This window comes from Lepidochelys kempii, chromosome 2 (assembly GCF_965140265.1).
Source record: "Lepidochelys kempii isolate rLepKem1 chromosome 2, rLepKem1.hap2, whole genome shotgun sequence".
Lineage (NCBI taxonomy): Eukaryota > Metazoa > Chordata > Testudines > Cheloniidae > Lepidochelys > Lepidochelys kempii.
In genome coordinates, this window is record NC_133257.1 from 233,447,761 (window position 1) to 233,472,852 (window position 25,092).

Sequence of the window (25,092 nt, forward strand, 5' to 3'; positions counted from 1 at the left end):
TGTTATTGCACTCCATGCTAACAGAAAGAGATTGAGATGGCCCTCTAAAGGGACAGCTGGCAAGAGTGTTGAGGTGCAAACTGGTTGATGGCTCTCTAGATGCACAAAGAAATATCGCTTACAAGAAGACTGACTGTGCTGCGTGGAGGACTGCCCTGATGTACCAGCCAGACAGGATCTTTCTACCTTTGGGTGCTTCTGTCAAGGCTCGCAAATGGTAGAACAAGGGAGCTCTGTAGCACTGTGTAGAGAATAGACAAAAAAAATTTTGTTTGGGCGCTGGCGTATAAATGTCCAGCGATCACAGGTGGCTCTAGAGTCCTTCAGTGAGTGTAAGGAATCATCCGTCTTCTGATTGAAGAGGTGTAATTCATCAAAAAGGGAGGTCCTCAGTTGTGCTCTGTACCTCCCCAGGATTTTTTTTTAAATGACGATTCCAGTCGCCATTGTATGCGAGGACGTGTCTGTGGAATCAACTGCAGTCTCAAATATGATTGTAGTGACCAACTTGCCCTCCTCCAAAATAGCTTGGAAGCAGGCACAATCCTGCTGGGGTAGCTTGTCCACAAAGTCTCCCATCTGGACATAGTTCAAAAGTCAAGGTAGTTCAAAATATGGAACTGGAGGCTGGCCAAGGAAAAGACTGTCCTACCCACAAGGTCTAACCTCTTCCCTTCCTTGTCAGAGGGAGGGGAGTGTGGATGCTGCTGTTTGGCCCACTCTGTGAATCACCAAGAAATTAGACAGATAATGGGAGAACAAAAACTCAGACCTATTGGAGGGGACACTGTCTCTTTTTTGCCCACTTCATGGTGGGGGCACACGTGGCCGGGGTATGTCACACGGTACTTGCCAGTTGGTGAATGACATCGTTGATTGGTAGAACCACTGTGGCCAGTACTAACAGATACAAAATGTCTAGCAGTTGGTGCAGTCTGTCCTGCACCTCTTTCAAGGGGAATCTGAAGAGCATTAATTATTCTTCTTAGCAGCTCCTGAAATTGACAATAGTCAGAGGACAGGAAGGCGTCAATGACAGAGCTGTGTCCGGGGACGATGAGGGAAGCCTCGCCGCATCCGGCAGTACCACTGGAGCTGGGCTAACTGATGCATCATCCAACCCCCGTTCTAAATGTCTACTTGTAAAATGGGGAACTTCTCCCGGGCAGATCAGGATGGTCTGAAGCCTGATATTGGGCCATGATCTCCAATATGGCCAACCTTGTTGATCCTGATGCTGCTGCGGCCGTGCCCATGGAGCTGGGTACCAGTGGTTCCAAAGCAGAGACATTGGAGGGTATTGCCACGGTGCCGTCAGAACCTTCAGGTAGGCATGCCTTTGGAATAGAAGTAGTGGACCATGCTTATCATCAGAGTCCTTCAACTTGGAGGAACCAGAGTCCTGTAGAAATGGAGGTGCCAATGGAGCTGACAAAAGGTAGGTGTTGTAGGAAAACGACCAGAGGGTGTCAGATCTGATGTAGGAGGGGGGCCCTTTTAGCAGGAAAATGGACCAGAGCACATGGAAACCTCATTCCTCCAAGGCAAACAATTCATGAGATCCAGGAGCACATTCCAATCTCCGCGGAGTCATTGACAGAACTGGAGCTGGTAAAGGAACCTGTCTTGGGACTGATTCATAGGCCATCAGCAGAACTGATGCAGGAGGAGCACGCTGCTCAGGAACCAGAACTTGCAGATCTGGCAAGCGATGCGACTTCTTGTTGCTCTTGTGGGCCTTGGAATACACCGCTCCTCCATGGCAGGAACTTGTGGACAAAGCAGTATCTTTCTTGGATCCGGAGGAAGACTTACTGCCATGCTTATGCGCATTCTTCCGTGACTTGTGGCTAGGCCCTAGTATGGGGCCCAGAGCACTGGTACCGGTGGAACTGGACTGGGACTGCACAGTAGGAGGCACACTCCAGGACTGCTCAGATGTACGGAGGAGGGGGAAAGGGGGCGTCCCCGGGCCAGGATCCAACTGTAGCCCCTTGGCAACCTCCATGAGGTACTTCTTAAGGCAGAGGGCCCACTCTTCCCAGGTACAGGCAGGGAAGGAAAGGCAGATACTGCACCTGAATGGGACGTGGGCTTTCCCCAAGCAGTAAAGACAGCATTAGAGCTCGTCGCTGACAGAAAAGCAGTGTCAGTATGATGAAGCGGGAATGTTCTTAATGTTTTCTCTGAATACTGTGTGGATGCCTCAGTTTCTCCTAAGCATTTCTTAAGTATCTAGGTGGTAGGATAACGGGGTGTGATTGTTGCAGAGCCCTAGAGGGCCAGTGTGATGCTGTCTGCACAGAGAATGGCTGACACCCTGTCTCCTGGCAACTGATGGCCTGGGCCCCTCCTCTGCAAAGGTGCCAACTGAAGGTGTTGGAGAACAAAGATTAGGTGGCCTCCTGGCCCAGGAGAGACACAAAGGCCAGAGGAGGGGCGGGAGAGTTTCAGTTTGGAGCTGGCTGGGGAAATGGAGGGAGGCCCAGATGGGGCTCTGGCCTCCCTGCCTCGCAAGATGGACCTGACTGAGGAGTCCTGTTCTCTGTACCTACAAGCTCTGTTTTAGATCATGTTCCTGTCATCTAATAAACCTTCTGTTTTACTGGCTGAGAGTCACGTCTGACTGTGGAAGAAGTGGAAGGTTGGACATATGACCAGGGAAGAGTATAAAAATATTGCTCGGGCATGTAGGAATGATATCAGGAGGGCCAAATCGCACCTGGAGCTGCAGCTAGCGAGAGATGTTAAGAGTAACAAGAAGGGTTTCTTCAGGTATGTTGGCAACAAGAAGAAAGCCAAGGAAAGTGTGGGCCCCTTACTGAATGAGGGAGGCAACCTAGTGACAGTGGAAAAAGCTAATGTACTCAATGCTTTTTTTGCCTCTGTCTTCACTAACAAGGTCAGCTCCCAGACTGCTGCGCTGGGCATCACAAAATGGGGAAGAGATGGCCAGCCCTCTGTGGAGATAGAGGTGGTTAGGGACTATTTAGAAAAGCTGGATGTGCACAAGTCCATGGGGCCGGACGAGTTGCATCCGAGTGCGCTGAAGGAATTGGCGGCTGTGATTGCAGAGCCATTGGCCATTATCTTTGAAAACTCGTGGCGAACGGGGGAAGTCCCGGATGACTGGAAAAAGGCTAATGTAGTGCCAATCTTTAAAAAAAAGGGAAGGAGGATCCTGGGAACTACAGGCCAGTCGGCCTCACCTCAGTCCCTGGAAAAATCATGGAGCAGGTCCTCAAAGAATCAATCCTGAAGCACTTGCATGAGAGGAAAGTGATCAGGAACAGCCAGCATGGATTCACCAAGGGAAGGTCATGCCTGACTAATCTAATTGCCTTTTATGATGAGATTACTGGTTCTGTGGATGAAGGGAAAGCAGTGGATGTATTGTTTCTTGACTTTAGCAAAGCTTTTGACACGGTCTCCCACAGTATTCTTGTCAGCAAGTTAAGGAAGTATGGGCTGGATGAATGCACTATAAGGTGGGTAGAAAGCTGGCTAGATTGTCGGGCTCAACGGGTAGTGATCAATGGCTCCATGTCTAGTTGGCAGCCGGTATCAAGCGGAGTGCCCCAAGGGTCGGTCCTGGGGCCGGTTTTGTCCAATATCTTCATAAATGATCTGGAGGATGGTGTGGATTGCACTCTCAGCAAATTTGTGGATGATACTAAACTGGGAGGAGTGGTAGATACGCTGGAGGGGAGGGATAGGATACAGAAGGACCTAGACAAATTGGAGGATTGGGCCAAAAGAAATCTGATGAGGTTCAATTAGGATAAGTGCAGGGTCCTGCACTTAGGACGGAAGAATCCAATGCACCGCTACAGACTAGGGATCGAATGGCTAGGCAGCAGTTCTGCGGAAAAGGACCTAGCGGTGACAGTGGACGAGAAGCTGGATATGAGTCAGCAGTGTGCCCTTGTTGCCAAGAAGGCCAATGGCATTTTGGGATGTATAAGTAGGGGCATAGCGAGCAGATCGAGGGACGTGATCGTTCCCCTCTATTCGACATTGGTGAGGCCTCATCTGGAGTACTGTGTCCAGTTTTGGGCCCCACACTTCAAGAAGGATGTGGATAAATTGGAGAGAGTCCAGCGAAGGGCAACAAAAATGATTAGGGGTCTGGAACACATGACATATGAGGAGAGGCTGAGGGAGCTGGGATTGTTTAGCCTGCAGAAGAGAAGAATGAGGGGGGATTTGATAGCTGCTTTCAACTACCTGAAAGGGGGTTCCAAAGAGGATGGCTCTAGACTGTTCTCAATGGTAGCAGATGACAGACCGAGGAGTAATGGTCTCAAGTTGCAGTGGGGGAGGTTTAGATTGGATATTAGGAAAAAAACTTTTTCACTAGGAGGGTGGTGAAACACTGGAACGCGTTACCTAGGGAGGTGGTAGAATCTCCTTCCTTAGAGGTTTTTAAGGTCAGGCTTGACAAAGCCCTGGCTGGGATGATTTAACTGGGAATTGGTCCTGCTTCAAGCAGGGGGTTGGACTAGATGACCTTCTGGCGTCCCTTCCAACCCTGATATTCTATGATTCTATGACTGTGGAATTAGGGTGCAAGACCCACTGGCTTCCCTAGGAACCCTGCCTGTGCGGACTCGCTGTGGGAAGTGCACGGTGTGAGAAGGGGATGCTGAATGCTCCGAGGTCAGACCCAGAAAGGTCAAAGCTGTGTAAGCTTCTTGCCCTGGAGACAGTCTGCTCTCAAAGAGGACGCTCCCCCAGAGTCCTGACTGGCTTTGCGTTGAGTAGTTCCAGAGCATTGCCCGGTGACTCCGTGACAGTCTGAAGCGCAGATTTTGAATCCTGGCATCTTTGGCATATTCCAGTACCCAGGCTTGAGTCCTGGGGTTGGCTGGAAGCCGCTAAAGCAGCGCCCAAAGTCCTTAATCCTAAGAAACTACTACAAACACTGAAAACTACTACAAAAACAACAAAACTCTGACCACGTACAAGAATATAAACAGTTTTTCTGTAAAGTTTGGAATGTGCATCACCAAGGATGAGAGAACAGCAGAAGCTCTACCTTGGACTGTGAGGTGGCAAGAAGGAACTAAAGGTGTCGTTCTTCCCCCCCCTTATCCCCTCATGTGAAATCATCAGGCAGTACAATGGTGCATGTGTGGACTGAAAGACACTACCTTTTTGAAAGCTCTGGCTCCCGGCGCATGTGCGTAACCCTCAGTGGAATGCAATATGGACCATCACTTGAAGATGAGTCCATTATTCATATCTGTCTAACAGGACTTACAAATGTATTTGGGCCTATTTTAAATGGTTTGTAGCAAGTACTCCTTTGAGTAGTCTATATCTGGATTTACAACGTGAGCGGTGTGAGCAGTTATGTGGTATGAGTTCTGTTCCTTTATTGGTTAAGGTAGTAAGTCTACATAAACAGGAGAAGGCACTTCAGAATGTCATTTGAGCATTGACCTCCAGGGAGAAGGCTGGGAGCAAATAAGGAAGAGAAACATGCAAAAGCATGAGATATGGAATTTTAGGATATTTTTTAAAATGTCTCCTATCTTCCTTTTCTGCCTTCAAAAGGGAAAGCAATGCTGTGGAGAAAATCTCCCCAAAATCTAAATGCGGCCCTAAGACATGCCTAGCAATCACATTACTGAGCTGAACTGTCAATCGGAAATTTGAAGTAAATCGGAGGAATTTTCCTCACAAAAGCTCTTCAGTGGACGGCCTGGCTGAGTCTGCCTGTCATTGTGGAGGCAGGACAAAACCGGTAAAAAACTTCAGGGGGGCAGGGCATTCCCCTGATGCCAAAAACTGACCGTCTGTTTTTGCCCCCGAGTTGCAGCTAGGCTTAAGTACCCAATAGAATGAATCTGTGGATCATGGCACGATGAAGAATGATAGTGCTGTCAGATTTATTTAGTTTCAATTATATGGACCTTAAACTAACTATAAATCATTCCAAAATTGCAAGTCTCTTCAGCATCTAAATATTATGTATGTGTGATGCTACATGTGTCATCACGTACATGTGATAATTAAGTACAACATTGTCTGTTGCTAGCAGAGATAAAATTTCTGTGTCTGGTTTGTGTTTAAAAAGTCAAAGATTGCCGAATTCTAAAACTACCTGTGTGCTCAGCACAGCTACAAACTACATTTAGACTGGTACACTACAGTACATATACAAGCAATGGGGAGGGATGGAAGATACAGTCCTTTCCACCTAAGTATGGGGGGTGTGGTGGAGGGAGAGGGAGAAGGGAAATAAGACATTCTGGAGAGAATATCTGCTCACCTTCGCTTTTCTCTCTTAGGTACGAAAAAGTTTCCCATCATTAATGCAAAGTACACATTAGCTTTTACAGCCATATTTTGAAAACGAAGTTTTGGTACTGGTAACCCGCTGCCTGTGAATGTCAGCTGGGCAAGGTGATGAGGAGTCACACCTCCAAGCCCAAATTCCTGGTCTATTTTACCCCTCAGGGTAAATCATGCTTCTCTGATGCTCTCCAAGTTTCTGTCATATCTTAAACATGCTACCCCACCATATGTAGCATAAGTCCTTGCTATTAAGTCCTCATACTTGAGGAAGGGAATACACCTCTCAGGGCTCCTCACAAATTATGCTCACATGCAGTAGAACCTCAGAGATATGAACACCAGAGTTACAAACTGACTGGTCAACTGCACACCTAATTTGAAACTGGAAGTACGCAATCAGGCAGCAGCAGAGATCACAAAAAAAAGCAAATACTGTATGATAAAGCAAAACGACAAGCAATGGGGAAGTGCAAACGTGTCACACTTTCAATTCACACAAAGCTAGAAATATTAAAAAACCTCAGCAATGGTGTTAGCCTCAACAACACAGCAGTAAAATATGGTATCAGGAAATCAACCATCACAGATATTCAGAAAAGCCAGGAAAAAAAAATAAAGCAACTTGCAAAAGAAGTCAAAGACAGCGGAGCAGTAAAAAGCTGGTGTATTGGATGCAAAGCTGATGCTGCTGATTTTGATAAGGCAATCCATTTGTGGTTTGCACAAGATCAAAAGGCACCCCTATAAGCAGTGTGATGGTTACAGAAAAGACAAAGTTACTTGACCAAGAAATATATCCAGACAAAGGTGAGGGCCATTTTAAAGCAAGCCCAGGGTGGCTCTGTTGGTTCAAAAATTGGCATAGAATACAGCAGGTGGGGATGCAAGGAGAGTCACTGACAGCTGACTCTAATGTCACAGGTTAATTTAAAAACACCTTCAAATCATTTATTGAACAGCATGAACTTACCTGGGACCAAGAGTTTAACTGCAACAAGATGGGCCTGTACTGGCGCCTGCTTCCAAACAAGACACTGGCAGACAGTTCAGAAAAACAGGTGAAGAATTTGAAACCCAGTAAAGATCAGGTCACGCTGATGGCTACTTCTAACACAAGTGGGGATTTCCATCTCCCAATAGCGTTCATTCACAAAAGCGTGAAACCTCACTGCTTTGCAAACGTCACTATGTCAGCTCTACCTGTCCATTACTACAGCCAGCACAGTGCTTGGATGGATAAAGGCATTTTCTCCAACTGTTTTTTTTTTAAACACTTTGTTGCACTAGCGAAAGACTACTTTACGTCAAAATCACTACCTATCCAACCTGTGCTACTGATGGATAATGCTCCATCTCACCCTGCCATTGAAAATCTCTTGATAGAAGATGGAAGCATTTGGTATTCATTTTTGCCACCAAACATCATAAACCTCATTCAGCCAATGGCAAGGCATTCCGGAAAACATGAATCATTGATACAAGCAAAACCTCTTATAGTGATTATTACTGGGATCAATGCAATTGGAATCTTACACAGATTTTTGTAAACAGCTGACAATCAAAGAGGCTGTCTACATGTGTGCCGAGCCCTGGAGTGAGACTGGCTCTACGTCTTTGAGATGCTCCTCGAATAAATTTTGGCCATGTATTGCTAACACTGTACCAGGTATTTTGGAAAAACAATGATCAGATGGAAATCAACTAAATTATTCTGAAATATTTTGGCTATCACCATGGAAGAAGAGGAGGAATGGCTAAATGTGGATAAACATGAGGACAGACACCCTATTTTTAGCTACCATGAGATAATTGAATTGGTATGAGGAACAGTGACACTGACAGTGAAAGTGACAAGAAGGAGGGCGAGAACACCAAGAAGATCCCACACATGCATGCAGAAGAGTGGCTTGAACAGCCTGAAGCCACACTGATTAACCTAATGATGGTTCAAGAGCTATGCACATTGGCAGCAAAAAAGCATGTTAGCAACCTCAAGCAGAGTAACATTAAAGATTTTTTTCAAGTCTACATAGTTTATCCTGTAGTACTTAAGCAGGAAAATTAAGTTTGAACACCTTTTTTTTTTTTAAATTGTCATTATAAAGACGAGTGTGAGTATATTTTTCAGCAGTGGTTTTTTTTTTTTTTTAGTGCTATTTGAATGGACATTTAAATTGGTGGACTTTTGCACTGGCATTTTTTTCATGGAGAACAAATACTAAAAAAGAAGCAACTGAAATAAGGTACTGTGTTAAACGTAAACTACTAAGAAAATTAAGGGAAAGTTTAAAAAATTGACAAGGTAAGAAAACTGTTTCTGTGCTTGTTTCATTTAAATTAAGATGGTTAAAAGAAGCATTTTTCTTCTACATAGTAAAGTTTCAAGGCTGTATTAAAAGTCAATGTTCAGTTATAAATTTTTGAAAGGACAACCATAATATTTTGTTCAGCGTTAGGAACATTTCAGAGTTACAAATAACCTCCACTCCCAAGGTGTTCGGAACTCTGAGGTTCTACTGTAAATGCGAAAGGCTGCTGACCACTTCAAGAGTTTGAGTCATGTTAGGTTTGTAGGGTTTGTCCTCATCTTTTTTTTTCCTCCAGTGCTATTTGCCCCCACCCCCTTCCATTCCAGCTCTGTCTGCTCTTCTCTAAACAGCATGGTAAATAAATTCACAAGTTTCCCTTTCCAACCTTTTCCTTAAACCCTTTAGACCGATGGGCTATCCCCCCACATAAACTCTAGAGATGTTAGCTGCTATGTCTCCTGCCTGGGTTTCATTAGGAATGGTGTCATCTGGTGAAGGACGGGAACACCTCTGCAGGATACCAGTCCCACACCAAACTTGTGAGTGTCACCCCTCCTCTGAGAGGGCCCCATTCTTATCAGGCAGGCTGCCCAACCTACAGGCCACCAATGCCAGTGATTTTACCAGGTCACCATATATCCCTTGGCGGAAAGTGTCCAAGGAAGGAGTGACCTGGGCCTTGCCCCTGAGAGCCAAGGTTTGCAATCCCTCTGTCAGTATCTGCGGGCTGCTGAAGAACCCACCACCACATCCTGAAGATGCCTGCTGAACTTGTTGGCAAGTTATGGGAGTGAGGCCCAGGCCCAGAGCCACTCACCCACTCCTTGTCATTTTCATCCACCTCATTGGGGCTTGGACCCTCAAATATCCTTAAACTCAGAGCCTGAATCCATTCCGTGGATGGCCTGTATGAGGGTTCAGGATGGCATTAATGGGAATGCACTCCTCTGACTCACCACCACCTGCAAAGCGAACTGTCTCTGCTGAGGTCCCGGCTCCTGCCCAGCTGCTCTCCTCCTCCTCTCACTCTCCTTCTGGGCCTGTTGCAGGCCATTGATCCTAGTCTGATCTCCCTTCCTGTGAAGACTGAGCACACCCTCCTCCATGGAGGCTGCGCTCCCAAGCCCACAAATCCCTGGAAAAGCTGCCTAAATGAACCCTCGCCTGCCTCTAAGGCCACAACTCTCAGTGCCTCCATTAAGGCATGGTGTGTCCCCTCCCATGACTACAGGAGGACACCCCTACTATCTATGCCCTGACTCCTGCTGCCTCACTGTGGATGGTGGAGGGTGAAGTGATGGGGCAGAAGAGATGGCTTCTGGAGCAGACACCTGCTGGGTTGTTGTATCCTTGGCTAAGGCCACACAAGCCTTTTCCCCTCCCCCCACTGGAAGCCAGAGTTGGGGTGGGGGAGGAGTACACCAGCGGCCTATCCTCCTGCACACAGCAGGAGGGACCAATGCAACAGACCCAGCCCTGGCAGGGCCGCCCAAGGACACAGGGCCCTTCCCAGCCACCACAGAGGCACTGTGTGATCCCTAGAATCTCCCCTCCACAGGTGAGGGACTGGGGAGAGCAGTTTCCCTCGAGCAGAGGTTCTCAAACTGGGAGGGAGGGCCCCCCGGATGGGTGTGAAATATATTCTGTGGGGGCATGAGAAGCTGGGGGGGGGGTGAAGAAACGTATTGTGCACATTTTACCCACAGCAATGAATAACTAGCAAAGATGATTCCTCCAGATGTATCACGTCGTCAGATGGCGCTGTGCATTTTGACAGATCTCTGTTAAGCTTGCATAGCATTACACAAAATCGTTGCCATCTGTATGTTAATCCGTTCGCTACGATGCGGTGTCCACATTAAATTGTGAGCAAGCACCACAATCGCAGTTTTGCTTTTGCTCTTACTATAGTGGATTGTTGGCTCATTTGTGCAACAGGAAAAAACAACTCAAGTGAAAAACAAAGAAGCTGAAAATGATTCAAGAGGCGCACCACTGCTGCATAGATCGGTATATGTACTTGTGTGGCGGGGGAGAGGTAAAATACTGGAGGAGGGTGCAATAATATACGTTTGAGAACCACTGCCCTAGAGCTATCTACAGCAGGGCAAGTCCAGGAATACAGAGCCAGGGCCTTCACCACCACTATATCAAATACTACGTGACTCCCAGCCCCCATCCTTCAATCAGGCAAAGTGGGGGAGGGTTAGGGTTAGGAACCAGTTTGGAATCCCTCCCTTAGGGGGCTCCTGCTCTGACTGAAGTCAGAGCCACCATGCTGGGATGGGTGGGCAGAGGTATCCCCCCCATAGTAGCATCCCGCCCCCGACCAGAGCAGACCTTCTGCCCCTGGGGAAAGCGGCCCCAGGATCCTTATCAGCCTCCCTCTGCATCTGGAGGACTCCTGTTGCTGCTGCTGGAAGCTGGTGAGTAACCTTTTCTTTGCTGGAAAGGAGCCAAAAGAGGCTTCACATGTCCCTGCACTGGGCTAAATCCTGGGAGCTGGGAAATGCTGACCAATCAGAACCCCTCCCCCCCAGATGGCCAATGAGTGCCAGAAACTCCCAGGGGAAGGAGCTATCTATTGTCCCTTGATGAGAGTGTCCCCCCCTTGCTACTGGGACTGTCCTCCTTTCACCACTGGTCCCATCAAGTTCCTGCATCCACTGATTCTGGGGGAGGGGTGTGTCTGTGGCATTTCTGCTTTACTGGACAAAGTAAGAAAGGTCTCAAGAATCACTTCATTGCATTTATTTATTTTTCAAAATCACTGGATCTTGCACTATCCTAGTCTCTTCTTCCCTTCTAATACTATGTTCATTCCCAAATACACAAAGCCATGTTGAAGTATCTGGATGTGCACTTTGGGCATGAATAAAAGTTCCTTTCCTGATATTCGTATAAAAAAATCTATTTGCATTAATGTTTGCAGAAAAGATAACAAAACAACAAAAATCAGATCAAATAATTCAGATGTAACAAAACATGTCCACTAATAATTTTCCCTTCATTCTCTCAGGTCTAATTAAAAGTGATCTGAAGACGTTAGACAGGTAACAGGAAGGTAAAGGATTAAATGGCTACAAAGTAATATGATAGGTAGCTTAATAGTATACACAAAGCAACAAACTGATGTGATGAAGCAGGATACAAACTGTGACATTTATAGCCTTTAAATATCCTCTAAATCCCAACAAAAGTATGTACACAGCACTGTTTATCCATCACCAGAATTCACGTAAAGACTAAAGTAGAAGTTCAATCTAAACAAGGGAAGCTGCTTGTACTTTCCTTCTGATGAGCTGATTTGAAGAAAATCCAGATACTTAATTGTACATCAGAATGAAAACCAAAGAAACAAAACATTAAAAACAAATGTTTCAGTGCATCATCTGAAGACATTCATTATTTAACAGATAACTGAGATTTACGGAACTTTCAAATTCAATAATTCCTCTGAATGTCACGTTGCTTGGAAAATAAAGTCAACATCACCAAAAAGTCCTTTACAATGATGCTCTCCAAAAACTCAGACACTGTAAGATACCTAGTTATGTTAACTCAGTGATTTCAGTATTACTTATGCTGTTCCCTTGGGAACTGACTCATGCCATTTAGGGAACCAGATTTAAAAACAGATGACACTGCTATTGTATGAATTCCCATTCCAGAGTTAGATAACTAACTATACAAAATTTTACCTGGCACCAATTTCTATGAAAAGAATTCACTAGGTGCTTTGAAAGTGTTTAGCTAGTAGAATATGAATGATTTATATTTACTTGGTAGCACTAAACAATATCTTCAAAATAATATCTCCTGTATTAAAAATGTTTCTGTGCATAGCTAAACTTGAGAATCCCTAAAAAATTTAAATTTTCAGTAATGAAGCAAGCAGAAAATGTAAACATCTAAAAAATTAGACAACTCTCAGTAAGGGTTCCAGAAGCCATCACTTTGCACCCTCATAACCCTATTCTCTGGCTTGAATCAGGATAGAGAGCAGCCTATGCTACTGCACGTTGGGGGATGAATTGTTCCTTCAGACTTCAGTTCATATCGTCCAATACACAGAATGATAAAGTGCGCAAGAGTTATATGGAAATACAGAGTACAATACAAAGCATATATATTTTGTATTACCTGTGTGGAAAAGACAATGGAGGCTAGTGAGACAGTTGGAAAGGAGATGGGTATCAAAGAATAATTCCTGATCTTTATCATCATTATAAAACAAAAAAAATCCATCCTTTTGGGTATTTCGACATAGACTCAAAGGTGCATCAGGACCCAGATGGAAGTCAGGTCCTGGACTCCTTCACCTCTATCCAGCATAGTGAAAAAGGTACCCCTCTCCTCAGCTCCCATCTAATCCACCCATTTGTCAGCTTCTCACACAAAAGTACCCAAGCATGTTTCTGCACTGCTCTTGAAGAACTGAACACCATTCCAGAACTGATCCATAAGGCAACTGCCTTGTCCTCCTTCAAATCCCTCTTCAATGCTCACCACTGCTACATCAAAAAAGAACTAGTTACATTCATGGAGGATAGGTCCACCAATGGCTATTAGCCAGGATGGGCAGGTATGGTGTCCCTAGCCTTTGTTTGCCAGAAGCTGGGAATGGGAGACTGGGGATGGATCACTTGATGATTACCTGCTCTGTTCATTCTCTCTGGGGCACCTGGCGTTGGCTACTGTCGGAAGACAGGATACTGGGGTAGATGGACCTTTGGTCTAACCCAATATGGCCATGTTCTCTGTTTATGCATCCATGGACCACAATAGCCCTTTTGGTCACAACATTGCACCGGTGGGTCATTTTCAGCTGATTATCCACCAAAACTCTGAAATCTTTTTCAGAGTGACTGTTTCCGAGGATACAGTCCCTCACCCTGTAAATGTGGCCTATATTCTTTGTTCTTACGCGTATACATTTACATTTAGCCATATTAAAATGCATATTTGCTTGCAGCCAGTTTACCAAGAGATTCAGATCACTCTATCAGTGACAGGTCCTCTTCCTTATTTACCACTCCCCCAATTTTGGGGTCATTTGCAAACTTTATCAGTGATGATTTTATGTTTTCTTCCAGGTCATTGTGTAACGATGTTAAATAGCATTAGACCAAGAATTGATCCCAGCTGTATCCCTAACCAAAACTGTTCCACGATGATTCCCTGTTTACAATTACATTTTGAGACCGATCACTTGGTCAGCTTTTAATCAATTTCATGTATGCCATGCTAATTTTATATAGTTCTAGTTTTTTAATCAAAATGTTGTGTGGTACCAAGTCAAATGCCTTACAGAAGTCTAAGTATATTACACTAATACTCCTGTTTTATTAACCAAACTAGGAATCTCATCAAAAAAGATATCAAATTAGTTTGACAAGGGCTATTTTCCATCAACTCATATTGATTGGCAGCAATTATACTTGTGATCTTGTTGTGCCGCTTAATACGGAGCATATGATGAAGACAACGAGAATCAAAAAATACTCATCTGGTGTTCTATAGCCTTCCTCATTGCCCATATTTCATTTAAGTAGAACAGAGTTGGTATGACCATGAGTCTATAGACCCTCAACTTCGTAGACAGTCTGATGTCATGACTTCCCCACAGAGGCAGCTGAGGAGCCCCAAAAATGGCTGAAGTTGCTGCTCTATAAACGTCAACCTCTTTAGCATCTTCCAACACTCTGATGCTGCTCAGATATTTGACAGTTGCCACGTACTTGATGACCAGTCCAGACAGATTTAATACTGAGCTGGTCGTAATCTGGACCTGGAGGTTGCTTGATGGCAATGGTCAGGAGCTTAGTTTTATCCAGATAAATAACCAGATCAACACACACTGCTTTTAGCTCAACCAGATTGGCCAGCAGCTGCACCAATTCACCAAACTGATCCAACAAGACAATGTCATTGGCATATTCGAGATCTCAGAACAGAACTGTGTTCAGCCCAACGCCACCAACAGCTGCTTCCTCAAGCTTATCCATTAACTAATCAATGCCACTACTGAACGATGATAACAGAGCGCAGCCTTGCTGAACTCCTATGGACGCAGGGAACTATGCTGTGTATCTATCGTTAAATCTAATACAGCTTTCTATTCATTATAAACCTCTTCTATCAATAATACTATCTTCCCAGGGACACCAAGTCACCTCATCAGATCCCACAAACTTGCATGACATAGTGATCAAAGGCTTGATGGAAGTCTATGTAAAAAGTGCCACACCTGGCTTATTAAATTCAGCCATCTTCTTAAAAAGCTGTCTCAAGGTAAAGATCTGGTCAACAATGGAACAACCAGCTCTAAAGCTGCACTGAGTATTCTGGCCTTTGCCACGCAGTGTATCATTGATTCAAGATGCTAACATGGGAGAAAAGATTTTCCCAGAAGCTAACAGCAGCATATCATCTCAATAGTTGCTACATTCTGCCTTACCAGCCTTTTTGAACAGAGGCAGAATAACACTGTTCTTCCAATCACTGGAGATGACAACAGTGCACCAGATGGTCTGGAAAAGCCTACGTAGCTATGATAAAAATACTTGCACCTGTCTTCAGCAATTCAGCAGCGATATCACAAACCCCAGGTGCTTTCCCAGACTTCAACTTATGGACTGCAGTCTGTGATATCTGTGCTTTAACTGGCCAGAAAGCTGTGAAAAGAAAGTTGAGGACCATATGTTCTGTTCTGAGGCTGCCCCAACGGGTTACTCCAACATGGGTGGCCACTGTACTTTCACCCAATGCCTAACGGGCATTGCAGGGTTTACAAGAGATTGAGTGACTTATCAGTGTCTGATTCCCGGAGCAGAATGCTGGACACTTCATGTTCACATTGGAAGCAAACAGATCTACCAAGGGGAACGTCCCATTTTAGAAATACCTGATCTAATCCTACATCTCAATTTCCACTCATGATTGATGGAGTGCTTTCTGTTTAGGTGAGATGATCTTTCTGGGAACCTGGAAGATGGAAAGCTACAGGAAGTTGATCAGACATAGGATATAAGCATACGGCTTCCGAGTTCAGGACCACTGGGATGGCAGGGGCCCATGCATGGAAACACGGAGGAAGACGCCCTACACACACTCTGGAAAGGATGAACTCTACCATATAAACTCAAGACCGATGACTCCAGGAAGCAGAGATGGGCAGCTGGGGCACCAGAGACAGAGAGCTGGGAAAAAACGGCATAGGACTCAGGGGAAAACTGGAGTGCTGGATCCTGCCTTCTCCCTTGCCTGTTTATATAGTGCATCACTGTTATGCTGTCCATCAGAATTTCAGTAGCGATACTCTGAAGGAGAGGAAGAAAAGCAGTGCAGGCTAGATACTCTGAGCTCTAGCATATTTTTATGCAACGCAGTCCCTGCTTGGGACCACGTGCCCTGGATCTGGAGAGAGTCCAAGGGTGCACCCAGCCCAACTTGGATGCCTCTGTCATTAGGGTGTTTGATGTGGGTAGTTAGTGAAATGAAATACCTTGGCAGACATTTAGAAAGTCTGTACATCAAGGAAGAAATGAAAGTACCTCCTGAGAAATTTCTACAGGGAAATCCATGCTGTGCTGCTCAATTAGTACACCCCGAAAAACCTTAGCAAAACTCAGGGAGGTCGAAGGGAGAACCATGAATAAGTACTAGACACATAAGCAGTAGACAATATATAACCCATAAAGTGGAGGCAGACTCAGTGGGTGAGACTGAAGACAAGATAATATGATTCATTGTGGCAAATCTCTTGAGGAAGATACACCCTTGCTGAACTGGAATCTAAATCACTGTCTAGAAAATGTTCCTTTATACTCCTTCTCAGAAGAGGAATATTGACCGAGAGACCAAAGTGGTGCCTGGAATCCTTCAGTAAGTGCAATGCTTCATCCATTCTGGAGTTTAAAAAAAAAAAAAGAGGCCCTCAAAAGGCAAATCTTCAACAGTGCTGTGAACTTCTGTAGGAATTCCTGACAACCACAAAAACGTTGTTCTTCTCAGTCACCTCATCACAGTGGCCATTGACCTGGCTGCAGCGTCAGAAGCATCCAGAGAGGCCTGCAGAGCTGTCTTTGCCCTAACAGTGAAGTCTCTCCCACAGTAGTAAAACCTTGTCCCATTACATTAAGTTATATTTAGTCAATAAAGCAGGACAATTGGCTATCTGAAATTGCAAAGAAGCAGATGAATGAACTCCCACACCCCCCCTCCCCCCAGCAGATCCATCGTCTTAGGTTCTTTGTCCTTGAGGTTTCACCTAAACAGATCAGGCAACTTAGATTTTTTGTGAACTGCTGTTACAACCAACAAACCAGGTATCAGGTGCATAAAAAGGTTATTCAAATGCCTCAGATGGTACCTGGTATCTGCAATCTGCCTTTCTGGTCATGGCCAAGATGGATGCTGGAGCCTGGCATAAATCCTTAGGGGGTTCAAGAATGCCTTTATTAATCAGCATAGCTAACTGACCTTGGGATATCAGGTATAAAACATCAAAGAATTTATGAGCTCTTTCCTTGACACCTTCCAGGTGAATCTTTATTCTTTTAAGGCGATCCTGGAAAGGTGCTGGTGTCCACCATCCTTTCAAGGAGGTCCTGGAAAGCCCTGAAGTTGATATAGTCAATGTATTTGCCCAATGAGAAATTAATGGGACGACTGAGGGTCCCTGGCATGATCACTGGAAGAGTAGACTTTATCCTGGACCTCATGCAACTGAATGAGGAGCCAATGAAAGAGAATCATAGTTCCATGAAGACCAAACAGGCCAGGTTTGCGTCCCATAAGGTAAGAGCTTGTAAGTGCCATACAGGTGGGAACCAGGGAATATGAGACTTTTTTGGAGCATGAGATCTATGACAAGAAGGATTTCCTTCAAGGGCACTCTCAGGTCACTTAGTCAAAGGTGAAAACCCCCTAGGAGAATGACTCTGACTACTATGCAAAGATGAGGATGCAAATGAATAAAATTCTTCTAATGCAGAAGATTCCTGAAGTGTAGAAACTGGAAGACCCTTAGATTTCACATGAAAGATAGCCATCAGTACCAGCAAAGTTGGGCACAGATATTTTTATCTTCAATACCTTAGGTTCTGATGCTGGCAGAGCTCTGCATACTGCAGACAAAGGAGAACCATCCAGCAACGGACTTTGATTCCAAAATAACTAAGGTACACAAGTTATGAAAATACAGTCTCAGCAGGCAAGGGAGGTGGTATCACAAAGGTACCATGACAACCAGTACCAACGCTAGCGTCCCAGAAGTGGTCATGTCTGTATATGGTACCGAGGAAGTCATGGTCCCCAGAAGTACAGGATGTGGCACTGAGGCTAAGGTATATGATTCCCTAGACTTAGACTCACAGTACTGATGTGATTTCATAGAAGCCTGGTTATAGAAGGCTTATGAAGACTGTCTTCTTGGCCAATACTGAGGATGGTGATTGATGCTGGGATGTGCCTGGAGATCTTTGTTCCTTCCTCTCTTGTGTAACAGGAGACACTGACTGACCTGAAGAGGGCTGATGAAACTCAGTGTTTGCTAACAGCATGAGGGCACTTAGAGCCAGAAGACTTCTTATATCCCAGGGTGGCATCTCTTGTAGCCAGGGCACTTGTTGAAAATGTTTTCAAAGCAAGAGACCACTGCTGAGGGTGTACCACAGAGTCAGACACACTCCACATAGATTTTTTTCCATCAGGAACAATTTCGAATGAGCATCAGGAATCCTCTGTGAACACTTGGAAAAAAAAATTACAGATGGCACAGGGAAAGAGATGTGAACCTCCCCTAAACAAAACGCACACTTTAACTTTGCATCGTTAGCAGGCTCAGCAGTCTTGCAGGCAAGGAAGATTTTAAAGCCTGGAGACCTGCTCATCACCATCAGACCTAGTCCGTAGTACCGAGGTGTAAACAATAAGAAAACATTTTTGTTTTTTATATAAACCAATGACCAAATATAACTTATCTGAAGCTAACCTAAAGACTAAATAATGCTAAAAAAACCCCATAACTAGCTATACTACAGGGTAACCAGGATGACACTGAGGCTCCAACTTGCTACCATGGGCAGTGAGAAGAACTGAGTGTCAGTTGGGGGTGCTCTGCCTTTTATACCCTCGCTGTGGAGGGCGTGAGGGGATACAGGGTGCATGTGTAGCCTCAAGAGACACTGCTGGAAAAAGATTGTTCTCTGGACTTTAGCGTATGGATATTATGCTGGCATAACCACATGGTATATTCCACATATATGACTGACACTCTCCTCAGGGAACCCAGAACTGTAAGTCACTGGGTCACCCATCTGCTTCAGCAAGTGAGAGCTTTGCTGCTACTAAACTGTATGTCACTACAGACTGTACGCCTTGCTAGCAAACTCCTCGAGTCAGTCAAAACCTTGCCTTGCAAATAACAACCAGCAAACCCAGTTACCGAGTTCCCCAGAGACATCTCCCTGCAGTGTCCGGTCCTTCTCACTGGATACCCACAGATATTAAGTTTTCTGCCTCCAAAGAGACAGAGCACACACCAGCCTGTTAGTTTAGCTGAGAACTCCCTCTTTACTTCAATAGAACATCAAGAAGGTTTTGTAATAAAACAAGAATAAGTATAGTAATAAAGAAACAGATTTAAGTGATATCAGGCAAGAATACAAGAGATAGAAAAGGGTTACAAACAAAAACAACATGTTTTCTAGTGCCTAAAACTTAATTCTAGCAAGCTATATCTTTCCCTAAAAGAGTTTCACACTTACAGCAAGCCAGTAGCAGCTCCTGCCCTACAGGCCAAGAGGATCCACCATTCACAGGCTCAAAGGGTGCTCTGTTCCCTATGTCCCCTAAGTGATCAATAACTCAGGGGTTCCCTCAAAGGTTCACTGGACTATAAAAAGAAGGGAAATATATTCCTGTGAAGTATGTCCCCAGATAAAGTTTCTCCCCTGCTGCTTGTGAAGACACCACGTTGTCTCCCTACTCCTCTGGTCCATTTGCTTCTCCAGTTGGTTTAATTACTTTGGGCTTGTCTAAACTTACCAGGGGATCGACGTGCAGCAATCGATGCATCGGTGGTTGATTTAGTGACCACAGATCACTCTCTCGTCAACTCCTGTACTCCACCGGATCGAGAAGTGTGCGGGAGTCAACGGGAGAGCATCTCCTGTTGACACTGCATAATGTGGACCCCGCGGTAAGTAAATCTAAGCTACGTTGATTTGAGTTACGCTAGTCACATAACTCAAATTGCGTAGCTTAGATCAAATTTCCCCTCTAGCGTAGACAAGGCCTTTGTTTACCTTACATGTAAATGTGCTTCCACGATCTGTTGCCTCCCCTTGCTCAATCTGCATTGGAGAGACAGGCAATGGGTAAAACAACATTCCTTTGTCTAGGGCAGACTTATGTGTCCACTAGCTCCAAAACATACTTTACATTTCTAGCACACATACAAAATTCTTTATACATAACCTGTACATAAACCCATGATGATATTAATGATCCGTGTGACAACAGTTTTATAGGATACCATACAAGATACTGTTTTGCTAGATATTCTGTTTTGCTAGATACACCATTCTGAAAATGGTGGGTTGAATGTGCTGGCATAAAAGGGTTCATGCCCTTGATAGAGCAACACATGGAAGTAGACGTGTCTGAAATCGAGGGTGGTGTAACTGTCTCCAGGTTCCAAAAAGGGAAAAACAGACGCGCGAGTGACCATGTGAAATTTTTTTGAGATAGTTGTGGAGCTGACACAGGTCTAACTTAGGTCTGAGACTCCCCTTTGCTTTTGGGATTAGGAAATAATGGGAGCAGAAACCCTTCCTCTTACATTCTGTGGAACCTCCTCTATGGTTCCCACGTGAGGGGAGAGACTGAACCTGTTGGACCACAAGATCTTCGTGAAAGGGGTAGAAATAAACTGGCGGGTGTATCCCTCTTCTTAGTACTCAACACTCAACGGCCTGTGGTGATATGAGACCAAGCACTGAGGAAATGGGAAAGCTGTTTGCAAACAAAGAAAAAGCAGAGTCTGGCATTCTCGGAACTGGTATGGCACCCTTTGAGTGAACTTAATAACACTACATTATTTACAATAAAATACAAGAGAACACAGTCACATAGTATTTGCAGAAGCAAGAGTAGCAGTTCCAGGGACCATCACAGGCAGCAAGAAGGAACTGAGGGGGACTCAGGGTTGGCTGGCCCTTTATACTGGTACTAGTGCTGCATGGTAAGAAGAGTGTGCTCAAGCAGCCCTGTCAGGTACCATTGAGGGGAACATTTCTGCTGACTGCATGCAGGGTGCATGCACACCGGGAGTGGAATGCACATGTGCAATCACTCAAAGAAGAACTTTCAAATGTACTTGACAAATGTAAAGGGAAATTTTAACTTGCCTTTTTTTTGTATGTTCTGTTCTTATTCTCCAACCAATCATCCATCTGTTCCTCAATCTCTTCAATAGAAGCTCCATGATCATATGATGGTATATATGCATTGGATTCTGAAGCAGTGTATATAGGGAATTCAGACTTTGGTTTCTTGACTTTAGGTTTCTTCTCCTCTACAAAAATAAATAGAAATGATCATGATTTAGAGGTGTTCTTAGCCGCTCCATGGTTAATGTTGAGTTGAGCTTTTCAGTTCAAAAGGGGATTCAATTTTTTTTTTTTATTAGGGAGAAGGAAGACAAATGTTTGTCATAACCAAAACTGCACAGCACAATGTTTTATTCTTCTACAAAGAAACAAGTAAATACACATTGGGCTAGATCCTTGGACTCACTTCGAGCAGCAGCTGGAAAGTTGCCCTAAATGGATAGCTGGCGTTTCCCCCGGCGGTGTAAAGTCAGCACTACATCATCCAATACCCTTGCCTCGTGTAGAGGACATGTCAAGACAGGACCAGATGACCTCAGGAATGGATGAGGCAGAAAGATCTCAAAAGTCACTTTTGCTTTCCCCCTTTCCTCAAATGTGCTGAACAAAGTATATGTTTTTGAGCTCATGTCTAGTTCCTCCCACCCCTTAGATTCTTCTTATTTACAAATATCTTTGTTTTAACATTTGGAAGTTTAGGTAGATCTAGATCTCAGGCCTTATTTTCAGAGGTGCTGAGCATCTTCAGACTCAGTTGGCCTTCAAATGGGATTATATGCTCAGCCTCTCTGAAAAACAGACCCACAAAACATCTCAAAAGCAGACCCTTACAATTCTGAATTTCAGAAACCCTGTGGTGTAAACTCCCCAAAACAGGAGAGAAACCAACTACCATATACCGCCAGAGTGTGACTTGGTAGTTACTCAAACTCTAAGTAAATTGAGTTCCCAACTGAGAAAACTGACAGCTGGTTAGTCCTGGGAAGCCTAAGGCTACTCAGTTTGGTGACCACTGAACTGGAGTTATAAATCACCTCTTTAATATCAGGATTTAGACCAAGGAACTATCCATGGTCACAGGGACATCCCTTACCATGAGGATGATCTACATGTATACTATTGGTTCAATGAAAAATCACCTTTAAGTCTACAAATAAAGCTGCACTTTGGAATTGTGGTCTATCTTTCTTCTGGTATCCTTGTAACAAGTTAGGTTGCTAGGAAAACCACATGAATTTAAATGGAGAAATCAGAAAATTCAAATGTTAAAATATTTACAGCTCTGTAAGTAAAAAACAGTTACATATAATTATATAAATAATAGAAAAACTTTCTTTAAACCACATTTTTACAAACATCTACTTCATGGAGGATTTAATAATTATATTTGACACTTAAACATGAAGTGAGGTGAAAAAAGGTTTAAAATATAGTGAGAAGTGCTAACAGGAACCATGCACAGGTGTCAATAGAATAAGCTAAAATTCTGCACAGAGATTTCCCTGGTAGGATAATATTTACTTATCAAGAAATTACCTTTTCACACTTTGTATCTTCTCTAGCAATGCCGCATGTTAATGAGACCTCCATGCTGCATTCTCTCCTATTTGCAAGTTATATGGAATTCCCCCTTGCACTGGTTCTAGTTTGAGCCCCCAGAGAATATTACACAATTTCAGCAGTAAAGCAGATAGACATGAGGGTAAATTAGCAATTAGATCATGAAAAACAGGCAGCATAAAACAGCTATTGCTAATCTGCATGAGATGCATTTACTCAATTAGGTTGATGGAAATGTTATTATGAACTCAGTAGTCCACTGACGGTCTTTAAAATTAAGAAGGAAAGGGACAATTGAAATACACATTTGGGGATTTTACTACCTTTATGTACTAATGCTGAAGTATACAGTGAACTTAACTTTAAAAGATTTTTTGTTTTGCATGTAACCATTGGAGAATTCGTATTACGTAACATTCTGACTTTAACACACTGGATATGTCTATGCTCTGTAATGTTGTGTGTCTATACTCTTGAATGTTGTAAACCTTCAACACGTTCATTTATTTTTAAAATATAAGATGGACAACACATGGTTAGCCAGTAACAGCTCTGTTCAGTATCATTGGCCCAATTAAGGTTGTGTCAAAATTCCACCACAAACTCTACTAATCACAGTTTCATAACTAATACCCTTGCCTCTCTCTGCACTCAGAACTCAGGAGAAAAATGCTGAAAAAAGTTTATTCGCCATTTTTAAAATAATATAAACACAGGATCGCTAACCACTATAATTTTAATGTTTTCTTACTTGAATTTGCCCTTCTAGCACCATAAACTAGTCCTTTTAAACAAAACAGTAAAAGTAGTTAATTGATATGCTCTAGGTCATCATTCAAATGAAACAAAATGATAATACATTCTAATATCATAAAATTACTGATAAACACTGATTGCAATGTTCACATTTTCATACTACAATTTGCTACATGAAGTACAAAGCTGGTCCATTTTGTGACTGGCACCCTATATCTACTGAACAGCAGAATGATCTTTGCACTCCAGGCTTTGGGGAGATGGTAACAAATTATGCTGAATCATCTCTGCTGATTTTAGAAAACTCAGACCATGGGCAAATGAGACTGTAGTACAAATTTCTAAGGGTTTTCCCTATGTGTACTCTATGCCCCACAATGGTTGCTAGCTTTTAGTACACATGCCAAAATACAAAACTGTATAGAGAAGCGTTATACTCAATTCAAACACATACACATTTTAGCTTCTTCTGAAAACAAGTTTTAAAAGTTTGGTTAGGATCAAAAAAGGAATTAGAAAAGGGAATATGATCCAGTCTCCATATTAAAATATGCATGCTAGTTATTTATTGCTTTCACTTTGTATTTAAAGAGCAGAGGGATCTAGTACCCTAAGGTTCCAATTTCAACAGTGTCACAACTCTGCACCCAAAGTTTGCATCTACATTTTCATAGGTGCAAGTAACTGTGGGTGCATTTTATAGTACACAGAAATCAACCACATAAACACTATAAACTATACCTGCAATTATATGCAGACACAATAATACACAGGCTCACAACCTGAGGCCACTTCTGAAAACATACCTTAACATAAACAAAGTCTTTACTTTTGAGTTTCTTTGCCTATACTGTTAAACAACATTTCTTTCAATTTACATTTTATTAGATACAATATTTTTAATAAACCTATAACAAAATTATCAAACTCAGAAGTATTTTTGATACAACAGCAAAACTATTTGCCAAATTAATGTAATTCAGCACACAAATATTTGATTCTGACTAATCACATAGTTATGTTCATACATGGACATAACTGTATCCAATTTAAATGAGAGCACAGGTTAAGTGAAATTCAGAAGTCATATCACAGAAGACACTTACTAGACAGACAGCAAAAATAACTTGCAAAATAAATTTCAGAACAATGAAAGCATATTTTCCCATTCATCTTCTACAGTAGGTATCTTATAATAAATTACATTGATTGTGTATTAAGACAGTATTAAAAACTCACTCTGAAGTGTTTCAAGTTCAGCTCTCGCCAGGGCATCTTCTCTCGCCTTCATTTTTGTTTCTTTATATTCTACGTATAATTGTCTGGCATCCTTTAAGAAAATGTTGCAATGACATTAGCATCCTTTATATAAACAAGTTTGTTGCAACGGCACTGTTTTAAATCATTTCACTTTAAATTCATTTGCTTTTTTTTTAAGAAATATATTCACTCATTCCACTTGAGACAGCAATTTTCAAGTGACAGGAATGACTTGCCTTGAACATAGAATTTCTGTGTTAATTCCATATTTGATAATGCTGAGGTTAAAGTTTACTATACACAATTTAAAAAGAAACAAAGAAGAAAAAACACCTTCAGAAGGGTATTTTAATGGTCCTATACTTGAGAAGTCAATGCATCCCTAATTAGCTCTTTACGGGGCCATGCACCCATTTTGCTCACCCCAACAATCTGGAAGTTCAAGTAGCAAGAAGTTCATCACTACGCAGATATCTGAAAATAATTTTTTAATTAAAGCTGCCGTT

General features: G+C 43.3%; 1 protein-coding gene across 5 annotated transcripts in view; it reads right to left on the reverse strand.

Moving 5' to 3' along the window:
• DNAJC1 (DnaJ heat shock protein family (Hsp40) member C1) overlaps positions 1-25,092 on the reverse strand; it is a 197,837-nt gene that overhangs the window by 67,518 nt on the left and 105,227 nt on the right. For 4 of the 5 annotated variants that reach the window (XM_073334216.1, XM_073334217.1, XM_073334218.1 and 1 more), the window contains 3 exons: positions 24,566-24,656; positions 21,029-21,195; positions 19,925-19,972 (listed from right to left, as the gene is read on the reverse strand). In XM_073334216.1, the coding sequence (XP_073190317.1) occupies positions 19,925-19,972; positions 21,029-21,195; positions 24,566-24,656 (306 nt within the window). The remainder of the gene's footprint in view (positions 1-19,924; positions 19,973-21,028; positions 21,196-24,565; positions 24,657-25,092) is intronic. The other variant, XM_073334215.1, reaches the window with a different exon arrangement.